Source organism: Sus scrofa, chromosome 17 (assembly GCF_000003025.6).
Source record: "Sus scrofa isolate TJ Tabasco breed Duroc chromosome 17, Sscrofa11.1, whole genome shotgun sequence".
NCBI lineage: Eukaryota > Metazoa > Chordata > Mammalia > Artiodactyla > Suidae > Sus > Sus scrofa.
Genome location: NC_010459.5, coordinates 28,469,219 through 28,490,583, shown reverse-complemented (window position 1 = coordinate 28,490,583; position 21,365 = coordinate 28,469,219). Strand labels below are relative to the sequence as shown.

The following is a 21,365-nucleotide window of genomic DNA, read 5'->3' as shown; positions in this document are numbered from 1 at the left end:
TCTTTGCCCAACAAAGCTTCTGCGAGAAAACAATGGTAAGTCTGTTAGCATGAATGCATTCCACGCGTCCCAGATGCACGAGGATATTACGGACAATGAGGGGAAAGGCCGCCTGGGAGCCGGGACAAAGGGTGCCACGCAGACTTGACACACTGCACATACCGCCAGGGACACGCTGCGGGCTCCCGGGGACACAGACGCCTCGTTAGATTACAGCCAGTCAGCAGAGATTAATTCTCAGCCATTTGGTGCAATAATTTACCCATTCCCCGGCCTTTTAACTAGCTCTCCCTACCATGGACCTGAAGGCTTTGTGCACAGAGGTCTAGTTAACCTTGCCTGCTTCGAGACATCGCCACCAAAATCAGTACTTTTGCTTTGAAATTGTCGTGACACAGCTGCTTGAAGGGGATGGACATTCCTTTCGGGAGGACAGGGGAGCACAAGATTCCAAAAGGACAGGGTAGCATCAGGGCCCTCCACCGGGGTCTGTCTCTCATCCGAACGTGCCAGGACGCTCTGGTCTGAATACACTTTTCTGGCCTCTGGGTAGCCATACTTCTCCAAGAATAATTTTAATCCTTTTTTTAGGAAGAGGGGGGAGGGAAAAACAACCTCATCGGGACACAAAAGTCCTGCTCACTGGACAAAATCATGCATATTCAAAGCGTGCTCTCATTCACTCGGCCTCATTAATAGCCTCTGTAATGATGTAGGGCTATTTGTAATACAAGCTCACAGGCAGCTCTGCTTCCAAGTCCTTTGAAATTTAACATATTTTGCTTTTTCATCCATACACCTCCCTTAAATATACAAATTATGTGCCTGGTAGAATCCGCCTCCTCTTAATAACACAGCCGTGGCGAAAGGGTGTGTTGAAGGAATGGGGGGGTGGGCTCGCATGAGCGCGTGCAACCCTCGCGTCCCAGACGCTCCCTTCTGGAGCTCGTTCCTGAACTTTTAGAAAAATAAATCCTAAAAATCAGTGTGCTGTGCAACACCATTTCACTGTTAGATTGCTTTCAAAGTCAGTCCCCCTCTGTAAGTATTGACACGATAGCCTTTGGTCATGGAAACGTGCTGTCGTCAAACATGTGTTCTTTCCTCCGTGTCACTGAGTGGTCGTCAGGGAGATGACACAGGGACGGATGGGGCTGATGTGAAGGGTTTCTTAAAATGCCCGGTGTGTCCCCCAGAGGAGTGATTCCTAAAGTCTCTGAATCTCAGGAAGTACCTTGTCACTTTCCTTCTTCCAGCAACTGGAAACAGTACTGGTGCTCAGAACGTTAGCTTGTCTCAGCCTGCGAAGGCGAGGTGTAGCGTTGCTGTCACATTCATCCCCAGGCCCATATGTGACCAAAGGAAGGTCGAGCCAAAGCTAGCTTGACCAGGAGTGTTTCGGAGAAGAGGGAGCTTTGGGGAAGTGTCTTCCTCGTCACCCCAACCAGAGTGTCCACTTGGTAAACGAAAACCAAGATAATGCCATCCAGCCTCCCTTACAATGGCCCCAGTAGCTGTGGCCGTGGAAGAACCACGGGTGAGGGATCAGGTGTTTTTGAGAAGCTCAGGCAGGAAAGAGTGACAGGATAGGAGATGGGACCCCAGAGTTCCAGGTCCTGTGCTGTCACAGCAGGGGTGGCTTGGGCATGTCTCTTAATTTCTTTGGACCTTAACTTCCTCAGCTGTAACATTCGGGTTGGGGCCCAGGGTCTCTCAGTCCTCCCAGGGGTCCTTAGCGCCCTATTAAGAGGACACGCCCCAGTGGGATCTTCATGTTCGTAGACGCCTGTCTTTCCCCTAAGTTGCTCTGAGGCTGAAGTTGAGGTAGTTTCTGGCTCCCTTGCAGGCTCTGCATCTATTGTGACTATGTGTGTGTGTGCATGTGTACATGCACGTGTGCACGCCTGTGTCTTCAGGCTGACAGCTAGCCCAAGACCTTCTCCTGGAGCAGGTGTTCAAAACGCTGGTTCAGGCTGATGCACCAGAAGCCACAGGAGCATTTGCACATGTGAGGTCAAGAGGAACCAGTGTTGGCACCTGTGTTTGGAAAGCCGTCTTTTACTGGTGTGGCTTTATTATAAAAGGAGTGTGCCCAACAGCAGCATTATTTCACATGTGTAGTTTTCTTAAATATTTATCTCAAGCCCAACCAAATCACCTTTTTGAGATTAGGTCACACACTTTAAAATACCTTTAAAATACTATGTGTGTATTTTAGGTCATTGGGACATTCTCAGGGAAAGTTAAGTTGTTGGTTTTGAACATGTAAAGAATCATTTATTTTGAAAAGAGAATTGAGAGTACTGAATAACCAGAATTCACTGAAATCCATTTTGAAATGGATTACTGCAATATGTTCTGCTTTAGTGATTTATTATTATTGTTATCGGGGGTCTTTTTTTAGTAAAGGAATGACATTGAGAACTTTGTGAAAAGGCAGCTGTCATTTGCAGATGTTATATCAAAATCAAATTTATTCTCTAATTCATTGCCACTCCTAATTAGAGGAATCCCCAGAATACAAGAGATCTATATTATTCCTTTTGTCCAGTTTTGAAAGGCTGTCTGAGTCACCCACAAGCAGTTGCCAAAGAATAATAAAGAACATTTATTTATAAGATAAGCCTCAGTACAGATGGAAAAAAAAATCTATAGCCTATTATTAACTCCTAGCTCCTGTTTTATCTTTCACAACAATTTGGCTCTTAAAAATTCCTTCTCAATTGATTTTACTCAAAAGTTGCCATTGTTTCCTCTCTTTTTCAGTTGGTCTTTGATATGTACTTCTTACTGTCTTTGCCTCAGCCTACCCTTTGGCCAGAGAAGCCTGTGTAAAGGTGCATTGAATGGCCAGCAGGAGAGCCCACTATGCGTCAGAAAGTGGGACAGTATTCATCCTCTGCCCACAACTAGGGGTGTACCCACTGCCGCAGAACTAGACAGGTACCGACTGCCCAGAGCTAGAGGTGTACCCACTGCCCTGGAACTAGAAGTGTATTCACTGTCCAGAGCTAGAGGTATACCTGCTGCCCAGAACTAGGGGTACCCACTGCCCCAGAACAAGAGGTGTACCCACTGCCCGGAACTAGAGGTGCTCTTTCTGAGGTGTGCTTTAAGTTGACTAGTTTTTTGTTTGTTGTAGTTGGGTTTTTTGGTGTTCAGTTTTCTTTTTCATTACAGCTCCATCTCAGTGATGACTGGACTGCTTTTAGTGTAAGTCATTAGAAGAGGTGCACTTACTTTTTTTTTTTTTGTCTTTTCAGGGCCGCACCACCAGCATATGGAAGTTGCCAGGCTAGGGGTCAAATTGGACCTGTAGTCACTGGCCACAGCCATAGCCACAACAGTGTTGGATTCAAGCCCCGTCTGTGACCTATACCATAGCTCACAGCATGCCAGATTCTTAACCCACTGAGCAAGGCCAGGGGTTGAACCTGTGTCCGCATGGATACTGGTCAGATGCGTTTCCACTGAGCCATGAGGGGAAGGAACTCTCACACTTACTTTTTTGAGAAATAATATAAAAAATTTCTAAAGTATGATGTTGCTAAGACAAGAGGAAGTGGTTATTCTTTCTTATTTGTTTGTTGCCATTGTTGCCTGGACCAGGCAGCACTGAATGATTTTAGACCACAAGTAGCTCCTTGATTTTCCCTTTGTAATTAAGATACACCCCCCCCCCGACCCTGTACCACCATAGGGGAAGCACCCTTCATTCACCATCACCAGGAGAACTAGCAGGTCCATCCTTCTTTGCTCCCGTTTGAGTTTCCTCAGGTCTGACTGCTTCCTCTGTGCTGTAGGTGCTAAGTGCAAAACAGCTTTAACCCATCTTTGCAGCTTTTATATCTCTGTGTTTTAACTGATGAGCCCTGTTCTTAAACCCACCAAAGAGAAGAAGTGTGGCAGCAGAAGACCTCTCAGGACCCCAAGACCATGCTGTCACCCTTTCACCTCCTTCTCAGGCATCTCCTTGAAGCAGGAGACAGACAGTCACAACAGACCTTGATCTAGAAAGTGAAGAGGGACAGACTTGTGGAGTGACCAGCAGTCAGAGCCTCTGTCGCTGGAGGCCTTTACTCAGTCACTCAGGCAGCTTACATCTATGGAAGTTGCTTTGTACCAGACGCTGGGTCAAGAGCAGGGGGTCTCATCCTCCCAGAATCTGGATCTTAGAAAGGGATCTTGTTTACTTACTTAGCAAACAAGGAAGTAAATGGTCGAAGTAGAGATTCTCAGATAGGAGTGGGTGTTATTAAAAACAACAGCAAAAACAGAGTAATAGGATGGACAGAAAGGAAGCCGCTTGAATTCAGGTAAGAGAACTTTCAGTTTCCAGTCCAGCATGTAGAGAGCCTGGAAGTCCTCACTCCATCCTTACAACAAAAAAATGAACAAACTGAAAACCAACAACTTTCTTTTGCTCTATCAGAGAAGAATCAAAGTCACAGGACTGCCCTCCCCTCCCCAAATTGGAGAGATAGGCAGACATAGAGATCACAAATCACAACTTGCCAGAGCAGAAATGTCTAGGAGCACTAAGACCAGGACAGGAAAATAGCAGCTGGGACCAACCAATTGCTGGAGGCTCAATGCATACATGTTCAAGAGTTAAAGAACCTAGAGGAGACCCCCACACTTGCAGTTTCCCCTCCAGGACTCCTACCAGGTTCTCATCATGAAGACTGAAGGAAAAAACCCTCATGCTCCAGCAGTTGGAGCGGAAAGTAGTTGTTTTGAATACACCCAGAGCATTCTGCTTTTCTTAGCAGGCCCTTTCTCAAGAGATACTGTTTTACCAGCCTCAGTAGCTGGGGTTTGACAGAGACTAGACATATCCATCCAAAGCTTCCTCTAGTCTTGCTCTCTTACCTAAGGAGGGACAAAAAAAAAAGAAAACTGAGACGCACTTACAAAGGTCTCAGTCCAGGGACACAGGTTCACTGGGGACACACAGTCCAGCACATAGGCTCACTCAAAGACCAAGGCCTCATGACGGGTCTTCTTCCCATGCCTCACCATAGCATTGATAGGACTTCCATATAGTAATGGGCCACAACAGAAAGAGCTACACACCTAAGGCCTTATCACAAAGTCTCCAGGGAAACCCAGGAGAGACCAAAACAGGGACACCCAGGGAAGTTTTAGCCCCTAACTCCTTCATCTACAGCTTCAGCCTAGCTAAACCTAATAAACACAACCTAACTTCCAGACAGACAAATATAAAGCCTTACACTAAAGGCCTAGTTACTTCAGTTCCTCTTACCTGGTATATATCATGTTCAGCTTGCAACAGAAAATTACAAGGCCTACTCAAAGGCAAAACCTACCATTTGAAGAGACAAAACAAGTATCAGAGTCCGACTCAGATATGGTAAAGACTTTGAAATGATCAGACCAGGAATTTAAAAGAACTATGTTTAAGATGCTAGTTAAAGGCTCTAGTAGAAAAAGTGGACAACATGCAAGAGAGAATGACTAACAGAAGCAGAGAGATGCACACTCCAAGAAGGAATTAAAAGAAGATGCTAGAAACTGAAAACACTGTCACAGAAATGAAGAATGGGTTCATCGATAAACTGGACAGGTGAGGAAAGGAACCGTGGGCTTGAAGAGACATCAGCAGAAGAAACTTCATAACTGAAATGCAACAGGAAAAAGGGATGAAAAAAACTGAACAGAGCATTCAAGATCTGTGGGATAGTTATAAAGTGTAATAGAGAAAGGAACGGAAGAAATATTTGAAATTATAATTTAAATAGTTTTTATATTGTATGTATTTTGATATATAATTTTACTATGTGAAAAATTTCCAAATTAATGAAAATACCAAACCCCATATCCAGAAAGCAAAGACAACACCGAGGAGGATAAACACCAAAAGATCTACACCTAGACATAGCATATTCAGGATATATGTTATAGACTGAATGTTTGTGTCACCCCTCTACCAGAATCCATCTTTTGAAATCTCACCCCCAGTGTGATGGTATTTAGGAGGTGATTGGGTCCTAGGGGTTAAGCCCTCAGGAATGGAATTGGTGCCCTTACAAGAGGCCCTGGAGAGCCCCCTCACCCCTCCCTCATGTGAGGATGCAGAGAAAAAGCAGTGATCCATGAACCAGCTTATTATGACCATCTTATGACCTCTTGATTCTCAGAGCATCCAGATCTGAGAAATAAAGTTCTGTTGTTTATAAGCCACCTGGTCTATGGTAATTTGTTAAAGCAGCCCAAACAGACTAAGACACCACCAAAGATCAAAAGTAGTGGGAAGAAATTAAAAGAAGCTAGAGTGGAAAAAATAACAACTATAGATAAGGAGCAAGGATAAGTATTACATTGGACTTGTAGCCAGAAAATAATGCAAGTAAGAAGCAAATGAAGTAAAATAGGTAAAGTGTTGAAAAAACAAAACAAAACAAAACAAAAAAAATACCAACATAGGATTCTGTATTCTTCAAAAGTGAAAGAAAAAATAGTTTCTTAGACAAACAAAAATTGGGAAATTTGTAACCAGTAGACCTGCCTTGCAAGAAATGTGACAATAAATTCATCAAAAAGAAGGAAATGAAATAGATCAGAAACACAGGAATAAGAGCTTTAGAGAAGGAATAAATCAAGGAAAAGTGAAATCCTTTGTTTTTCTTATTCCTAGTAGATCTAACAGTTTGTTCCAACCTGTTAGAGTAGCAGCAGAGTATTCAGTAATTATAACTTATGGGTAAGTAATGAATGACAGCAGTGTCATAAGGACAGGAGAGAAGAATTAGGAATATTCTGTTATCAGGTATTTGTGCTGCCAGTGAAGCAGTAGAGTGTTATTTGAATGAGAACTTGGATTATTTATAAATGTACATGTGAAACTCAAGGGCAACCACTAAAATAAGTATGTATATAATATATGTGTGTGTGTGTATGTAATATGCCAAGAGAAGAGAAAAATGGAATGGTATAAAAATGCTCAATTAAAATTAGAAATGGCAGAAATAAAGAACAAGTGAAATACAGTAGCAAATATGGTAGATACTAACCTAACTCTCAGTGAGCTCTTTAGGAGTTCCTATTGTGGCTCAGTGGTAACGAACCCGACTAGTATCCATGATCAGTAGTAGGTTTGATCCCTGGCCTTGATCAGTGGGTTAAGGATCTGGCATTGCTGTGAACTGTGGTATAGGTTGCAGACACCCTCGGATCCTGGGTTGCTGCAGCTGTGGTGTAGGCCAGTTAGCTGCGGCTCTGATTCAACCCTTAGCCTGGGAACTTCCATGTGCCTCGGGTGCGCCCCCCCCCGCCCCCGCCAAAAAAGAGCTCTTCACATGTCAGTGGCCTAAATACACCAATTAAAAGACAGGCTGTCAGGAGTTCTGTGGTGCAGCAGGCTGGAGTTGTCACTGCAGTGGCTTGGGTTGCTGCTGTGGTGTGGGTTTTTGATCCCTGGCCTGGGAATTTCCTCATGCCATGGGTGCAGCCAAAAATATATATATATTCACCTAATAAAATGAATGGGTTTGTTTCCCTTATCTATGCAGTGGAAGTTTCTCTAAGATAATAATTATTTGTTCTTTGAAGATTTTGCAGAATTTACCAATAAAGCTATCTGGGATGGCTTCTCCTTAAAATAGTTTTTTTTTTTCATTGTGATTCAATTACTGTAAAGCTTATAGAATTGTAGTTTTTTATATATGATCTTGTGTCTATATTTGCTAAGTTATATGTTACTGGGAATTTAGCAGTTTCATCTAAATTTCCAAATGAATAGGCATAAAGCTACACACATTTTATAGACATCTATAGTTGTGTCCCTCTTTTATTTTTAATATTTGTTTGTACCTTCTTTTCTTGATACATCTTACCAAAGATCTATTGATTAATTGTATTAGACTTTTTTCGAAGAAGCAACTTTCAATTTTGGTTATTCTCTCTCCTGTGTGCTTGTTTCTATTTTATTAATGCTTACTTTTGTCCCTTTTTTTCCCTTTCCTTTCTATTTTTTTTTAATTTATTTTATTCTTTTGGCTTTTTAACACTTCCTGCAATAGTGCCCATGTCATTCAATTGTAGCCTTTATTCTTTCTAATATAAACATTTAATCCTACACATTTCATCTAAGTACTGTCGTGACATAGAAGTTATAATATCTGCTATTTTCATTATTATTTAGCTTAACGTATTTTTAAATTTCCATTTATTTTTGTTGGCCTCTGTGTTATTTAGAAGTATTTCTTAATTTCTAAGCATAAATGTGTCCTTTTGTTGTGCATTTTTAGCTTACTATCTCTTAGGTCACAGAATATGGATTCTGTGGTTTCAACCCCTTGACATTTTTTGAGACTTGCTTTATGACCTAGAACAGGGCTCAGCAGACTTTTTCTTTAAAGCATCAGGTCATAAACATTTTAGACTTTGTGGCCCATACAGTGGTTGTCATACTACTGAGCTCTGCCGTTGCTATGTGAAAGCAGGCACAGGTGATATGTAAGGGAAGGGTATAACTGTGTTGCAGTAAACTTAATTTTGAACTGATTTCGAGTTTCATATAATAATCATATCACAAAAATATTTTTCCAACCATGTGAAAAATTGAAAACCATTCTTAGCTTGCAGGCCATACAAAAAGGCCACCAGGCTGGAAGTAGGCCCAATAAGCTCTATCCTTGGCCTAGAGAATATGGTCAATTTAAAAAACAAGAGTCACCATTGTAGCTCAGCAGGTTAATAACCCAGCATTGTGTCCTTGAGGATGCAGGTTCCATCCCTGGCCTCACTCAGTGGGGTAGGGATCTGGTGTTGCCACAAGCTGCAGTATAGGTCACAGGTGTGGCTCGGATCCGGTATTGCTGTGGCTGTGATGTAGGCCAGCAGCTGCAGCTCTGACTCAGTCCCTTGCCCAGGAATTTCCATATGCTATAGGTGCAGCCCTAAAAAGAAATAATAAAAATAATAATAATAAAAATCAGCAGCCAAAGAATATGTCTTCTGCAACTGTATTTTGTGTGTTTCCATTAGGATAAATTTCTCTGCTGTGTTGTTCAAATCTTCTATATTTTTGCTGGCTTAAAAAATATTTTCTTTGCAATAAACATTAATAAAGAAAAGGGCACAAATTGTCAACGTGCAGCTCGTTGAATGTTTTTGAAGCAGATGATTTAACACTACCCAGATCTAAACAGAGCAAATTGCCAGCCCTCAGAAGTGCCCTCATGCCTTTGCAGTCACTAGTCTCTCAGAAAAGTGGCAATTATTCCAGCTTCTGTCATCATTGACTAGTTCTGCATGGTTTTGAATTTTCTATTACTGGAATTACACAGTATGAACTTTTTTATGTCTGTTTCTTTCACTCATCCTTATATTTGGGCCATTCCCAGAATGGTACAGTTGTGATTTGTTCATTTTATTACTGTGGAATATTCTATTGGGTGAATATGCCAAAAAATTTGATTCATTTTTCTATTGATGGATCTTTAGGATATGTCCAATTTAGTAGAATATATGTAACTTGCCTTTTTCACTTTTATGATGAGCAGACTTTTTAAAATGTCTATTTTCCTTTTTTTTTCTTTTATGATTAGTAACTTTTATACCCTGAAAAACCCTTGCCTCATCCAAGGTTGCAAAGATTTTTTTTCATGTGTTTCCTTCTAGAAGCTTTGTGGTTTTCACTTTCGTATTTCAATCTGTAATCCATCTCAGTTTTGTGTGTGGTGTGAAGAAGAGGCCTAGGTTCACTTTTCAGTATGGCTATCAAGTTGTTTCAGTGTCGTTATTGAAATGGATGTTCCTTTCCTCATAAAGTTGATGAGATATCTTTATTACAGATCAATTATATATGTGTGTGGCTCTATCTTGGACTCTGTATTTTGTTTTATTGATATAATTGCCTATCTTGGTTCTAATATTATGTTATATTAATTATTATAGTTTTATGGTATTTCTTGATATCATGTGATATAAGTCTTGTTATCACAGTCTTGGCTAATTTTTGTATTTTTATTTCCATATAAATTTAGAATCAGCTTGTCTGTGTATATAAAAGCTTCTTAGAATTTGTACAGAATCTGTAATTTGCTTTCAGAAGGCATGACATTTTACAATATGGAAACATCTACTCCATGAACATTGTACATTTTTCCAGTTATTTAGGCTGTCTTTTTTTTTTTTTTGTCTTTTGTCTTTTTTGTTGTTGTTGTTGTTGTTGTTATTGTTGCTATTTCTTGGGCCGCTCCCGCGGCATATGGAGGTTGCCAGGCTAGGGGTTGAATTGGAGCTGTAGCCACCGGCCTACGCCAGAGCCATAGCAATGCGGGATCCGAGCCGCGTCTGCAACCTACACCACAGCTCACGGCAACGCCGAATTGTCAACCCACTGAGCAAGGGCAGGGACCGAACCCGCAACCTCATGGTTCCTAGTCGGATTCGTTAACCACTGCGCCACGACGGGAACTCCTAGGCTGTCTTTATTTCAACAATGTATGGTAGTTTTAAGTATAGATATCTTACATATCTTTTGTCACATTTATTTTTAGGTATTTGAGGTTTTTGATGCTATTATACATAGTATTTTTTAAATGTCCTTTTTCAATTATTAGTTGCTAACATTCAAAAATACATTTGGTTTGGAGGGTATATTGTATCCAGTGACCTTTCACCATTCACTTATTAGTTCTAATTAAAGTTCTTTGGATTTCTGTACCTAATCATGTTATCTGTGAATAGAAATTACCTTCTAATCTTTATATTCCTTTCTTTTTTCTTCCTTTCTTTTATTTTTCTTTAGTTATGACTTGGGCCTTCAAAAATGTTGACTAAAAGAGGCAAGCATAGACATCCTTGCCTTTTCAGGTCTTTAGGTAGAAAACATCTATTATTTACCATTAATTATGATGCCATAATTTTTCCCTCTAAAATTTTGTCATACTGAGAAAGCTCCAGTGACGTTTCATAATTCACTTGCTAGTTCTAGTGAAAGCCCTTTGGATTTCTGTACCTAATCATGTTATCTATGAATAAAAATTACCTCTTTCTAATCTTTATATTCCTTTCTTTTTTCTTCCCTTCTTTCTCTTATTTTTATGACTTGGAGCTTCAAAAGTTGACTGAAAGAGGCAAACGAACATAGACATCCTTGCCTTTTCAAGTTTTTGGGTAAAAAACCTCTATTATTTTACCACTAACTATGATGCCATAATTTTTCCCTCTAAAATTTCATCATATTGGAGTTCCCATCGTGGCGCAGTGGTTGGCGAGTCTGACTGGGAACTCTGAGGTTGCGGGTTCGATCCCTGGCCTTGCTCAGTGCATCGAGGGTCTGGAGTTGCCATGAGCTGTGGTGTAGGTCGCAGACATGGCTTGGATCTTGCATTGCTGTGGCCCTGGCTGTAGGCTGGCGGCTACAGCTCCGATTCGACCCCTAGCCTGGCAACCTCCATATGCCGCAAGAGCGGCCCTAGAGAAAGGCAAAAAGACAAAAAAATAAAAATAAAAATAAATTAAATTTCATCATATTGAGAAAGTTCCAGTGACCTTTCCTAATTCACTTATTAGTTCTAGTTAAAGTCCTTTAGATTTCTGTACCTAATCATGTTATCTGTGAATAAAAATTACCTCTTTCTAATCTTTATATTCCTGTTCTCTTCCTTTCTCTTTATAGTAATGACTAGGACCTTCAAAAAACTTCTAAATTATTAACTGCTGTGTCCCCATTGAGTAGAACAGTGTCTGTCACATAGTATTTTTTGACTAAATGAATAAGTGATTGATAGAAATAAACACAAGATTATAAGGGAGACCAAGTCCTTGACCTCATGGAGCTGACAGTCTCCCTCATAATGAATGGAGTTGAGGAAATTCTAATTAAAAAAAAAAGAAAGGAAGAGAAGAAAGAAATCCAAAAAAGACAGGCACCACACCTTGTACATGGCCCACGTGGCAGCGGTGGGTCTAGTGAAGGAAAGCTGAGTCTCAGTTAAGGAGTAGAAGGAAATGCAGATAATGCACTATCTCAGAAGCAGAGGGAAAGAAGGTTCGGAAGGAAGAGGACTGTACATAGAACCTTGTCGTTGGGGAGATCGTTGTCATCTCCTTTCAAGGCTAATAACATGCATCGGGATCCAAGCAAAGTACTGCCAGTTCCAAAGCGGGTTTGAGCGGGCAGCCAAGCTGGAGGCACACAGGCAGAGCGTGTACTCTGCAGAATCTGCTCGGTGGAGATGCTCAGAAAGGACAGTGCCACTGCCATGAGTGACAACACAGGGAGAAAAAGCACCGGCTGATAACTTGTCGTTTGAAGTTTTTACCATAGCGAGGAGGTTGTGAACAGTCCTGTGTTGTTTGATTTGAAAGCCCTCCACTGTGGCCCATTAGATCCGGCATCCAGCCTGTGGATGGCCACCTGCCTGGTCGTGACAGATCTGAGACATCAAGCAGCTGTTCTCGTGTCTTTGGTTTGACTTTGACCAGTTTTTGAAAAGTTAAGTGCATGTCTGTTTTGTTTTAAATGGACAGGTTCCATTTTTTGGGCCCCTGTTTGATGGAGCCATCGTGAGTGGGAAGCTGCTGCCAAGCCTTATCTGTGCCACGTGCATCAACGCCAGCAGGGCTGTGAAGTGCCTCATCCCCCTGTACCAGAGCTTGTATCTTTTTGCTTAAGTATGTAACGTATTAGCCATCCCGACATCCGCTTCCTGACACTGCCTCCTGAGGGGTGAGTATGAACAACAGCTGGGTTGAAGAGGGAGGCGGAAATTTGTTTTCAGTCCATGTTGAAGAAAACATAGTGTGATTTTTCATAGCCTGCCTTAGTGTATATTAAATACAGTGATTTTGTGCTGCGTCAGACCTAGGTGAGTTTTCATCATCAAGTCGCAGCAGTTGGTGCAGAGAGGCTGTGCCTGTCCCCAGATGCTCGTTCCTCCTGGGGTGTTTCCTCCTTGAGTCCAGCCTCCTCTTCCTCCATCCCTGTCTGCTAGTCTCTTGTGTGTAAGGTGAGATGCTGAAAAGAAGTGACAAGGTCACTCAGAGTGCCTAGCAGAAACCAGCCGCACATGAAATGATGCTGGTAAATCAGAGAACATGGCAAGTGCCAGCGGAGAGGCATGGACAGTGTGGTAGGAGGTACAAGGAGGGAGAACTTGCATCTGGCCAGGAGGACCCGGAACGGCACCCTCCACAAAGTTGTGTTTGAACTCCTCCTTAAGAACGACTAGAAACCCTTTTGTAATTTTCCAAAATCATGAGTGTCTTCTTCTCTAATTTCTGATCTTCTCTCTAAAAAGCAAAGACATTTGTCTTCCATCATGTTCTTCTCAAACATTTCGTTAGCATGCTGTAACCTCTAACTTCAGGCGTGGCCTCTGGTGATAAGAAAAGGAAATTAGGGCACCTTCATAAATTGCTGCAAAAGGCATCGGACCACCTCGTACAACTCGGGGTCTCTCTGTTTCTAATTAGTATTGATAATGATTGTAAGCATATTGTGTCTGACCCCTCTCTCTGTACTTCTCCCCAACCTCACCGTAAATGATGTGTTGCTGGAGGGTGGGGGTGCGGGCTGGGTGAGAACGATCACGTGTGAATAGATACAGTTCATGAAAAATACCTTTCATTAAAACCCTGGTCACTTCATTGACTGATATTCTGTCTTTAGATTAAAAAAAAATACATATGCCATGTGGCAACTCAGAATTATCATAGAAATTAGTAGTAGAAAAGAGCCATTAGGTCCCATCTGGTCCCTCCCTGGGGGCCTGGTTAGTATTATTCCCCCAGCCCACCCCCTCCCGCTTTGTCCAGGCTGGTGGTGCCTGTGTGGGAAGTGGCGTTCTTTGCAGTGAGCCCCACAGCCCGTTAGACTCAATCTTGCTCCTGGTGTCGACTCAGCCTTCAGCACAGAGTTTTTATCTCATGTGCTGTTAGAAGGAGGTTGAAGCCTTATCAGTCAAGTATATTGGATCAAAGCAAGAAAAAAATCATTTGCAAACCAGAAAAATTCTGATTTATATAAATCCATTTTGATTTTTGTCACATCACCGCCCCCACTTATGGAACTGCTCGTTACAAAATCCGTGCTTTCTTTGTAATGTTGCACGCTGCTTTCTCAAATCACAATTACTGTGGCTTCAGAGCAATCAGGGTTAGGGGAAAACAATATTTTTGAAAGTTGAAAGGATAGAAATCAGCATCACTTTAAAAACTTTTCGAATAACCACATTGGACTAATGTGGGTGCCAGCTTAGGGCTGTTGATGGTAGCGTGACTTGGTAAAGCCCAATTCCAAAAGAACTCATAAAATAGTCAGGTTGACATCTCAAAGAATAACTCAGTACAGAAATTAGGAAAGCGAAAGAAACAAAACTTATTATGTTAATCATTATAAAATTTTAAACATTTTTCTTTTGCCTTCTACTTTGAGAAGATTTAATGTGCTATTCAAATAAGTTACTAAAATAAGAAATAAAATATTATAAATTGTATAGAGATGTAGTCAGTGGGGAAAGATTTGTAATCCCTTAACTCCTTGGTTCTTTAATATCTGCCTGCAGAAGAGCTAATATTCCAGCCATAAACCAAGGGTATGAGTAGAAGAAAAGTTGGGAAAAGTGGAAGATTAAGAGAAACGGTGTGGGTTGTAACTTTGTTTTTCAAAAACTAATTTTTAATTTTTTTAAATACTTATAAATATCTGCCTAGGCTATTCATGATTAACTGCTCCTTTAACAACATTTGTTAAAGTGTTCTGGTCTTTGCTTGCTTTAGTGAAAGTCTAAATGTGTTTATATCCCGGCTCATGTCTAGAATCCGCTGCTTCATCGGGATAAGCTGTAGGTAAGCCTTAAATTGGAATCATGAAAAATACTGAATAACCTGACATGTCCTAATCATGGGTGTCTCCTTACATTTATTCATTTACCAAACAGTCGGTGTGGACTTGGGATCTGCCAGGCCCAGTCGTAGGGGCTTGGGATACACAGAGTGCAGGGCAGGTGAGGTCCTTGCCTGGAGCTACCTGGAAAAGCGAGAAACTAGCCAAGTTCTAGGGCAACGAGGGAGCATGGCTGAGGCGGCCAGGGAGAGAGCTGGAGGCTGAGGCTGGAGGGAGGTGAGAGGCCCTGTCCCCAAGGAGCAGGACAGCATCCTGGCCGGAGGGTGCAGGCCGATACAGGGACTCTGGTGTTCTCCAGTGGGAAATGTGGGCTCTGCGGGATTTTATGCATCGTCAGGTCTAACGGGGTGCCAGTGACAAGGGAGTGAGCTTCCATCAGAGATGGTCTTCTGAGCGGGACCAGAGGGCCTGAAGGGCCCCTACCTCTCACCTCCCTTCTGTCTTAAGAGTTCAAATCCTAGGACAGCATCATGGCTGCCTGGTGCCAGGGCAGAAGGTGGTAGGGGTTGAGGGTCCAACACCCCAAGCCCTCCATGAGGGCTGAGAAGGTCAGTAGTACCTCGGACACCCCTGAAATCATGGTTCACGTGTTAACCTGCGGGTCCCAGTGCAGAATGAAAGTGTGGGCCCCTTGATTCAAAAACCAGGAAAAGTGCCTTTTAAGAGGCTAAAATAGAAAGCTTTTTCCATTCTTCTGAAGTTTTTCTCTGACCTGTCATAGTGTTCTTTACTTTCCTATTTAATGTCATTTTAAGTAAAGAAGTACTAAAAATTTAAATTATTAGCATTAATCTTATCATCCTTTATATTGTGCAATGTCTGTTTAACATGCAAATATAAAAGCATTTAACTCACACCTGGAGTCATCAAAATTACATGGCTCATACTTGATAACTTGTAGGTAGATGTATTTTACCAGGGTCATGGAAACACTGCACAGAACTAACTCACCCATGTTTATTTCACTCTTCTGTGCACATAGCGCTTCAACACTTACCCTCAGTATATAGACGAGTCAGGAGAGATTGATGGGAAAAGGAGCTGTGGGCCACCCTGTTCTCCCCTCCCCTCTGTGTCATCGTATTTAGAGCACATTGCTGGCTAATACAGGGAAGTAACACAGCGAAGGATATATAGGGTTTCGTGGTTGTTCACGTTTCTTAGGACACCGTAGCTGTGCTGCACGCAAAGCAAGTTCTGTTCAGATGGAGAATGTGACTTTGCAGGGCAGCCAGCTCCCCGCCCCAGCTAATGATTGATACTCAGCTGCCTTAAAATAGTGGCCATCAGGGAGTTCCCACTGTGGTGCATCAGCGAGTTAAGGAGCGTTGTCTCTGCAGCAGCTCAGGCTTGGATTCAGTCCCTGGCCCAGGAACTTCCATCTGCCATGAGTGTGGCCATGGTAAAATAAAATGTGTGTGTGTGTGTGTTGTGTCCATTGGGATTCAGTTTTATGTAATACTTAACTAGAAGTAGAAATGTGGGCAGCTCCACATCAATTTCACTCAGTAATGTCCAAGGAAATACAACATTTGTTATTAAGCTGAGGACCAGGGGCAGTGCTGGCAGGAATTTGCCTCTTGGGGATCTCTTTGAGCAGTTAAGTCCAGCTTAGAATCAGTGTCAAAAGAAGCCTAGTTTGGGGTGCCCTGGGCTGGGTGATCAAACAGTCAAAAACCATGTGCCGAAGGTTCACAGAAGACTAGAAAAAACCATTGTCTTACTTGATCTGAAACAATGGGAGCACAGTAGGGACGTGTCTGGAAAGCACCCCCTTTACGACAGCCCTTTGTGCCTCCTGGGGTTTCTAGCACCGTCCTCCATGGGCTAAATCCAGTCTGTCCAGTGGAGCCTTCGTCCTGCGGCCACTGTCCTCCTGAGTGATGGGGGCCCTCTCACCTGCCATCTGCTTTCCTGTCCCCTGTGGGCACTCAGAGGACTGTAAATGGGAAGCTTGCCACATGTCATGTTTACAGTTCCCAAGCCAAGCCAACTCGGGGTTCCCAAGTCAGATGACCACAGTCAGCTGAGAGAGGTTTCCGAGACCATCAGGCCAGCCAGGGCTCCTACGCTCCTGCCTGGATGCTCCTTTCAGGAAGAGGCTGCTGCCCAACACGCGGTGCGTCTATTGGGCGGGGTTCCCCATGAATCAAGCAGATGGTGGCCTTTTAAAATAAACGTCCACTTCAGGCGCACAATGGCCTCAATGGCATTCCACATCCCTCCTCTTTGGAACTATCAGCATCCGATGGAGAGGCCAGGGCTGCCCAAGAAAAAGTAATGGGGTAGCTCATTCTCTCACCAGTGAAATTTAGTTTCATGTCTAGTTAGCAGATACCAGAGCTTCTCTCTCAGACGCATGACTTCTTTGTATCATTGCTAAGTTTTGTTCTCAATTTACACACTTTCAGAAATGGTCCCTCTTCTAAAAGCTGTAACGATCCTGTTTCTCTCCTCTCTCGTGGCATCGTCGGTTCTTTTTCTCGGGAAGACCTTTTATTTCCTCCCTTTGTCTTCTTCATACACGTAAGGAAAGTGTGGAGAAGGCAGTCAGACACCCCCAGGCAGTGCACCTCGCCGTGCCAAGCCAGTCGTGTGTTTGTCCATGTTCCCTGTGTCCCTGCCTCGTGCCTGGCGCTGTCCTGCCCATCGAGAATAGAATGTGAATAAGACATCCCGCAGGAGAGACAGCATTTGCTCAGGACCAAGCTCGGAGAGAACACAAGCACGTTGGAGAACCACAGATGCTTCCATACACACAGCAGAGTGTGGGACATATGCACGTGTGTGCGCCCCTGCACGCACACCTGGGGAGGACAGAGGTGACAAAGGCATTTACGGGACAGTGGAAGGGGTTCTGAGGGGAAGTGAGGGCCTGGTCTAAGTGGCAGGGGGAAGGGTCGGGTTCCTATGTAAACCCAGTGTGGGACCCGCTAGGTTTGCTGGGTGTGGAGGGTGATGGGAAGAGGGTCAAGGTCATACTCAGTGGGGCATCCCATTGGAAGACCAGGCTTGGGAGGAGGGGGAGATGTGGGGAGATTGGTGGAGGAAAAGGAGAGGATAGTTTCACCAAAAAGCAAGGAGCAGGGAAGTGAAGGGTCGCCTCAGCAAGGCAGCCAAGCCAGACGCAACTCCCTGAGGGTCTCAGGCGTGGCTGGAGCATCTCCAGTCATCACTGGAGACCTGGGTAAAATAGGACCTAGAGCTGAATCCCTTCAGGAAAGAGGCAAGAACACATCAGACAATAGCAGCACTGACAAGAAAGAAGACACACCTAGATGGGGTCAGAATGCCCGGGAATGGGATGGGGGCATTTCAGCCAGGAGTCCCAGGCCATGTGGGGACATGGACAGTGCTTTTCTAACTCACCTTCCGAGCTGGTCCGGAGGCAGAATAGAGCTGTAGTAATGGGGCTTAGGCTACTGGATAGTGGCTCCAGGTACCTTCTGCTGATGGCAACAAGCATTTGACAGACTCTTGGCCAGCAAACCCTCTCTCGGAAGACAGAAGGCACCGTCTTGGACCCATTCCTCAGTGATGGGAAAAAGTCGTAGGAAGAAATGGCCTTTACTAGAGTGGGTATAAAAGTAGAATTCCGAGGAGGAAATGGCATATTCCCACAGGTGGCTTGCGGCCGTAAAGAGGAATAAGAAATGAGATGTATTTTGTTAGAAAGTCAAAACTTTCTCTGAAAAAGAACGAGGGAAAGTCAGGCAGAGGGGCCAGTGTCGCCTCAGGGTGCAGGTCAGCCAAGGCGCTCCCCATGGTGCTGACGCTAAGCCCTCACCCTTATCCCACATCCTGCTTGTCCTCCAGCTCCCTCCAGGAGGCGGCAGAAAAAGATCTTGGCGTATGAATTCAAACTCAAAGCACTGAGAACACAATGAGAAAAGAAGAAAAAAAGAATTGGTCTGTTCAAGTAAGTCTGACCTCCAAGGTCACGTACATAGATCGTAGAACAAATTTACAGCAGCAATCTCCAAACCACAAGAACTGTTTTTGTTTTTTTTTTCAGAAGTCATGTCAAATAAAGGATGCTCCCAGAACTAAAAACAGGAAAAAATTTTCCTTATTTTTCAAATAGGATTAAAAGATGAGTTTTAGACGTTGGGTGGGTGCCTTGTAAAATTGTTAGACTTGATAATATTAAATAGTTTGTGAGAAAAGAATGAAGTTCACGTAGAATAAAATATCCCAAACACATTCCCTGTGTTTGGTAAGACTTCTTTTCAGAGGTTAGAGAAAGCTTATAAACCTTAATTTTGGTAAAACACAAGATAAAGCGTCACAACCATTTGGCAGATGGGAGAGGGAAGATTGGGCTTATGGGAGCTGGGTAACTTCACTGAGGCCAAACCTAAATGCATTCATTCAGGGACACCAGCTGACCAAGATCCGTGTGTCCAGTCCCCTGTGGCCAAGGCTTTGTCCAAGCCCTCTTCCCCCCAACTTTCACAAAGGTCTAGAACACCTGTTTATCAAAATGTCATTGGTAAGAAAGCTGGGAGGGCTAACTTGACCCCAGGCAAAGTCAGAAATTGGGATTTCCTCAACTGAGGGGACTTCCAGACCCAGACCAGCCCCACGAGGCTGAGGCGGGTAAACTTCAAAGTCATCCTTTGGATTTAACCAGCCAGGCCGAGGGTGACTCCGTGTAGCAGAGGTGGTCTCTGAACGAACGCCCAAGGATAGTGGTCAGGAGGTTTGGGGTGAGGGACGGGAGCGTGAGACCTAGGCACGGAGCACAAAGGCCCGCCCCTGCACCCCCACATCCCCAGGCCACATCTTAAATGTCGGATGCCGCTCTGCGACAAACCAGGAGGAGTGTCTCAGGAGCCTGGAGGGTTAAAGCAGAGACAAGGCTGCAGAAGTGGGGCGGTGGGTGAGCAGAGGGGCTCAGGAAGCAGGTTTTAGCACAGTGTCAGAGCAAACATGCAAAAAACAGAGCCTACAAACAGCCGCCTGCAGGCCGAATCCAGCCTGCAGATGGGCTTTGTTTGAACTGCAGTGGCCTCCAGCATTACTTATAAAAATTGAGTTTGTCAGCCACGCAGAAAAGGTAGGAGATTTGCATTTTCGAAAATTTAGATATCTGATGTCTCTTGATGAATCAGAACCTCTGACCCCACTGGGCCTCCTTTGCCGTTGGCAGCAGTCGGCCTCCTAACCAGCTGGCTGTGTGCTCCCCTGTTCACCACAGACCCCGGGGCCACCTCTCCCCGAGCCCAGGTTGGTCTTCCTCCAGGAGGGGTGGGTGAGAGGGTCCGTGGGCCACGCAGGTGAAACAGCATCTGGTCCTGGGTCAAAGCCCCGTGATGTTAACCACAGTTGTTCTTATACTGCCAGCTTGGACCCCAGAAATATCAGAGTTTCCAACCTCTGTTGTAAAACCGGGAGCCACCATCTCCCCCTAGGGTTCCCCTCTCAGCCACTCTGGTCCCCTCCCCCCCCAAGGACTGCCCTCAGGTCTCTGCTGTGACACAGATGTCCCCTCCCGTGGCAGGCTTGCCCCCTAAGCGCTCCCTGCCAGACCTGGCCTCCTCTTCTGTCTCCTGCTTGTACTAGAAGCTGCCTCTCCTGTGCTGTCCACATGTACTTCCTGGTACCTTACAAGTATATGCGTGAAGGGACAGATGGAGGGAGAGGGTTAATTTCTTTGGAAAACAGAAGACAGAAGCAGCTCATATTTCATACGATTGCATTTTTTTCAAAATTGAAAACCTTTATTTTCCAAGAAATGTAGCTCTACATATAGAATATATATCGACGTATGTCTCTACAGACACACTTTAAGTCCTTTTTCCCCCCATTTTTTGTGTGTTTATTTACAGCCGGGTCCCCAGCACTTGGCACAGAGCAGGTACTCATAAACATTTCTTGAGTGAACCACACTGGCAAAAACACCTAGATAGTAGTACTCAGGAGAAAAACGTGTTAGCGTTTTTGTTGTGTATCTTTATTTTGATCTGTGCATGTTACTTTTCTATCACTAAGCAATAATGCTCCCATCACTACCCCACAAAGTCACGGAAGGACGTGTAGTTGGAAATCCCCACAATTAGAACGATGACTTTATAGTTGAGTTTAAAATTAATAGAATTTTATTGAGAGCCATGACAAGTAAGTGAAGCTATTCAGGATTCCCATTTTCTTAGAGCCATACATGTAGTTAGAGAGATGGATGCAAACAGCGTTAAGGGCAGAAAACAGCCAACAGGAAGGAAGTGGGAAGGCAAGGTAAGGTCTCTGTGAAAGCCAGGGCCCGAGGGAGGTGGTGGCCTTCTAGTCCGGGGCAACTTAAATCATGCAGGCCTCAAAGTCTGTTTCTAAATCCTAGGGACTGGATTGTAGGGTTGTCGGTTTGGTTCGTAATTGTATGTAAATTTCATACCGTAAGTGACCCGCCCGGGAGCCTTGGGGAAACCCTCACAGCCTGCTGAGCCTGGCCTGGACCAGGCAGGCCAGGCTGACAGCTGAAGTCACT

General features: G+C 43.8%; 1 protein-coding gene across 10 annotated transcripts in view; it reads left to right on the top strand.

Moving 5' to 3' along the window:
• RALGAPA2 (Ral GTPase activating protein catalytic alpha subunit 2) overlaps positions 1 to 21,365 on the top strand; it is a 271,136-nt gene that overhangs the window by 188,648 nt on the left and 61,123 nt on the right. For 9 of the 10 annotated variants that reach the window (XM_021078026.1, XM_021078030.1, XM_021078032.1 and 6 more), the window contains one exon: positions 12,505 to 12,632. In XM_021078026.1, the coding sequence (XP_020933685.1) occupies positions 12,505 to 12,632 (128 nt within the window). Of the gene's footprint in view, positions 1 to 12,504; positions 12,704 to 21,365 lie in introns of all 10 variants that reach the window. The other variant, XR_002340063.1, reaches the window with a different exon arrangement.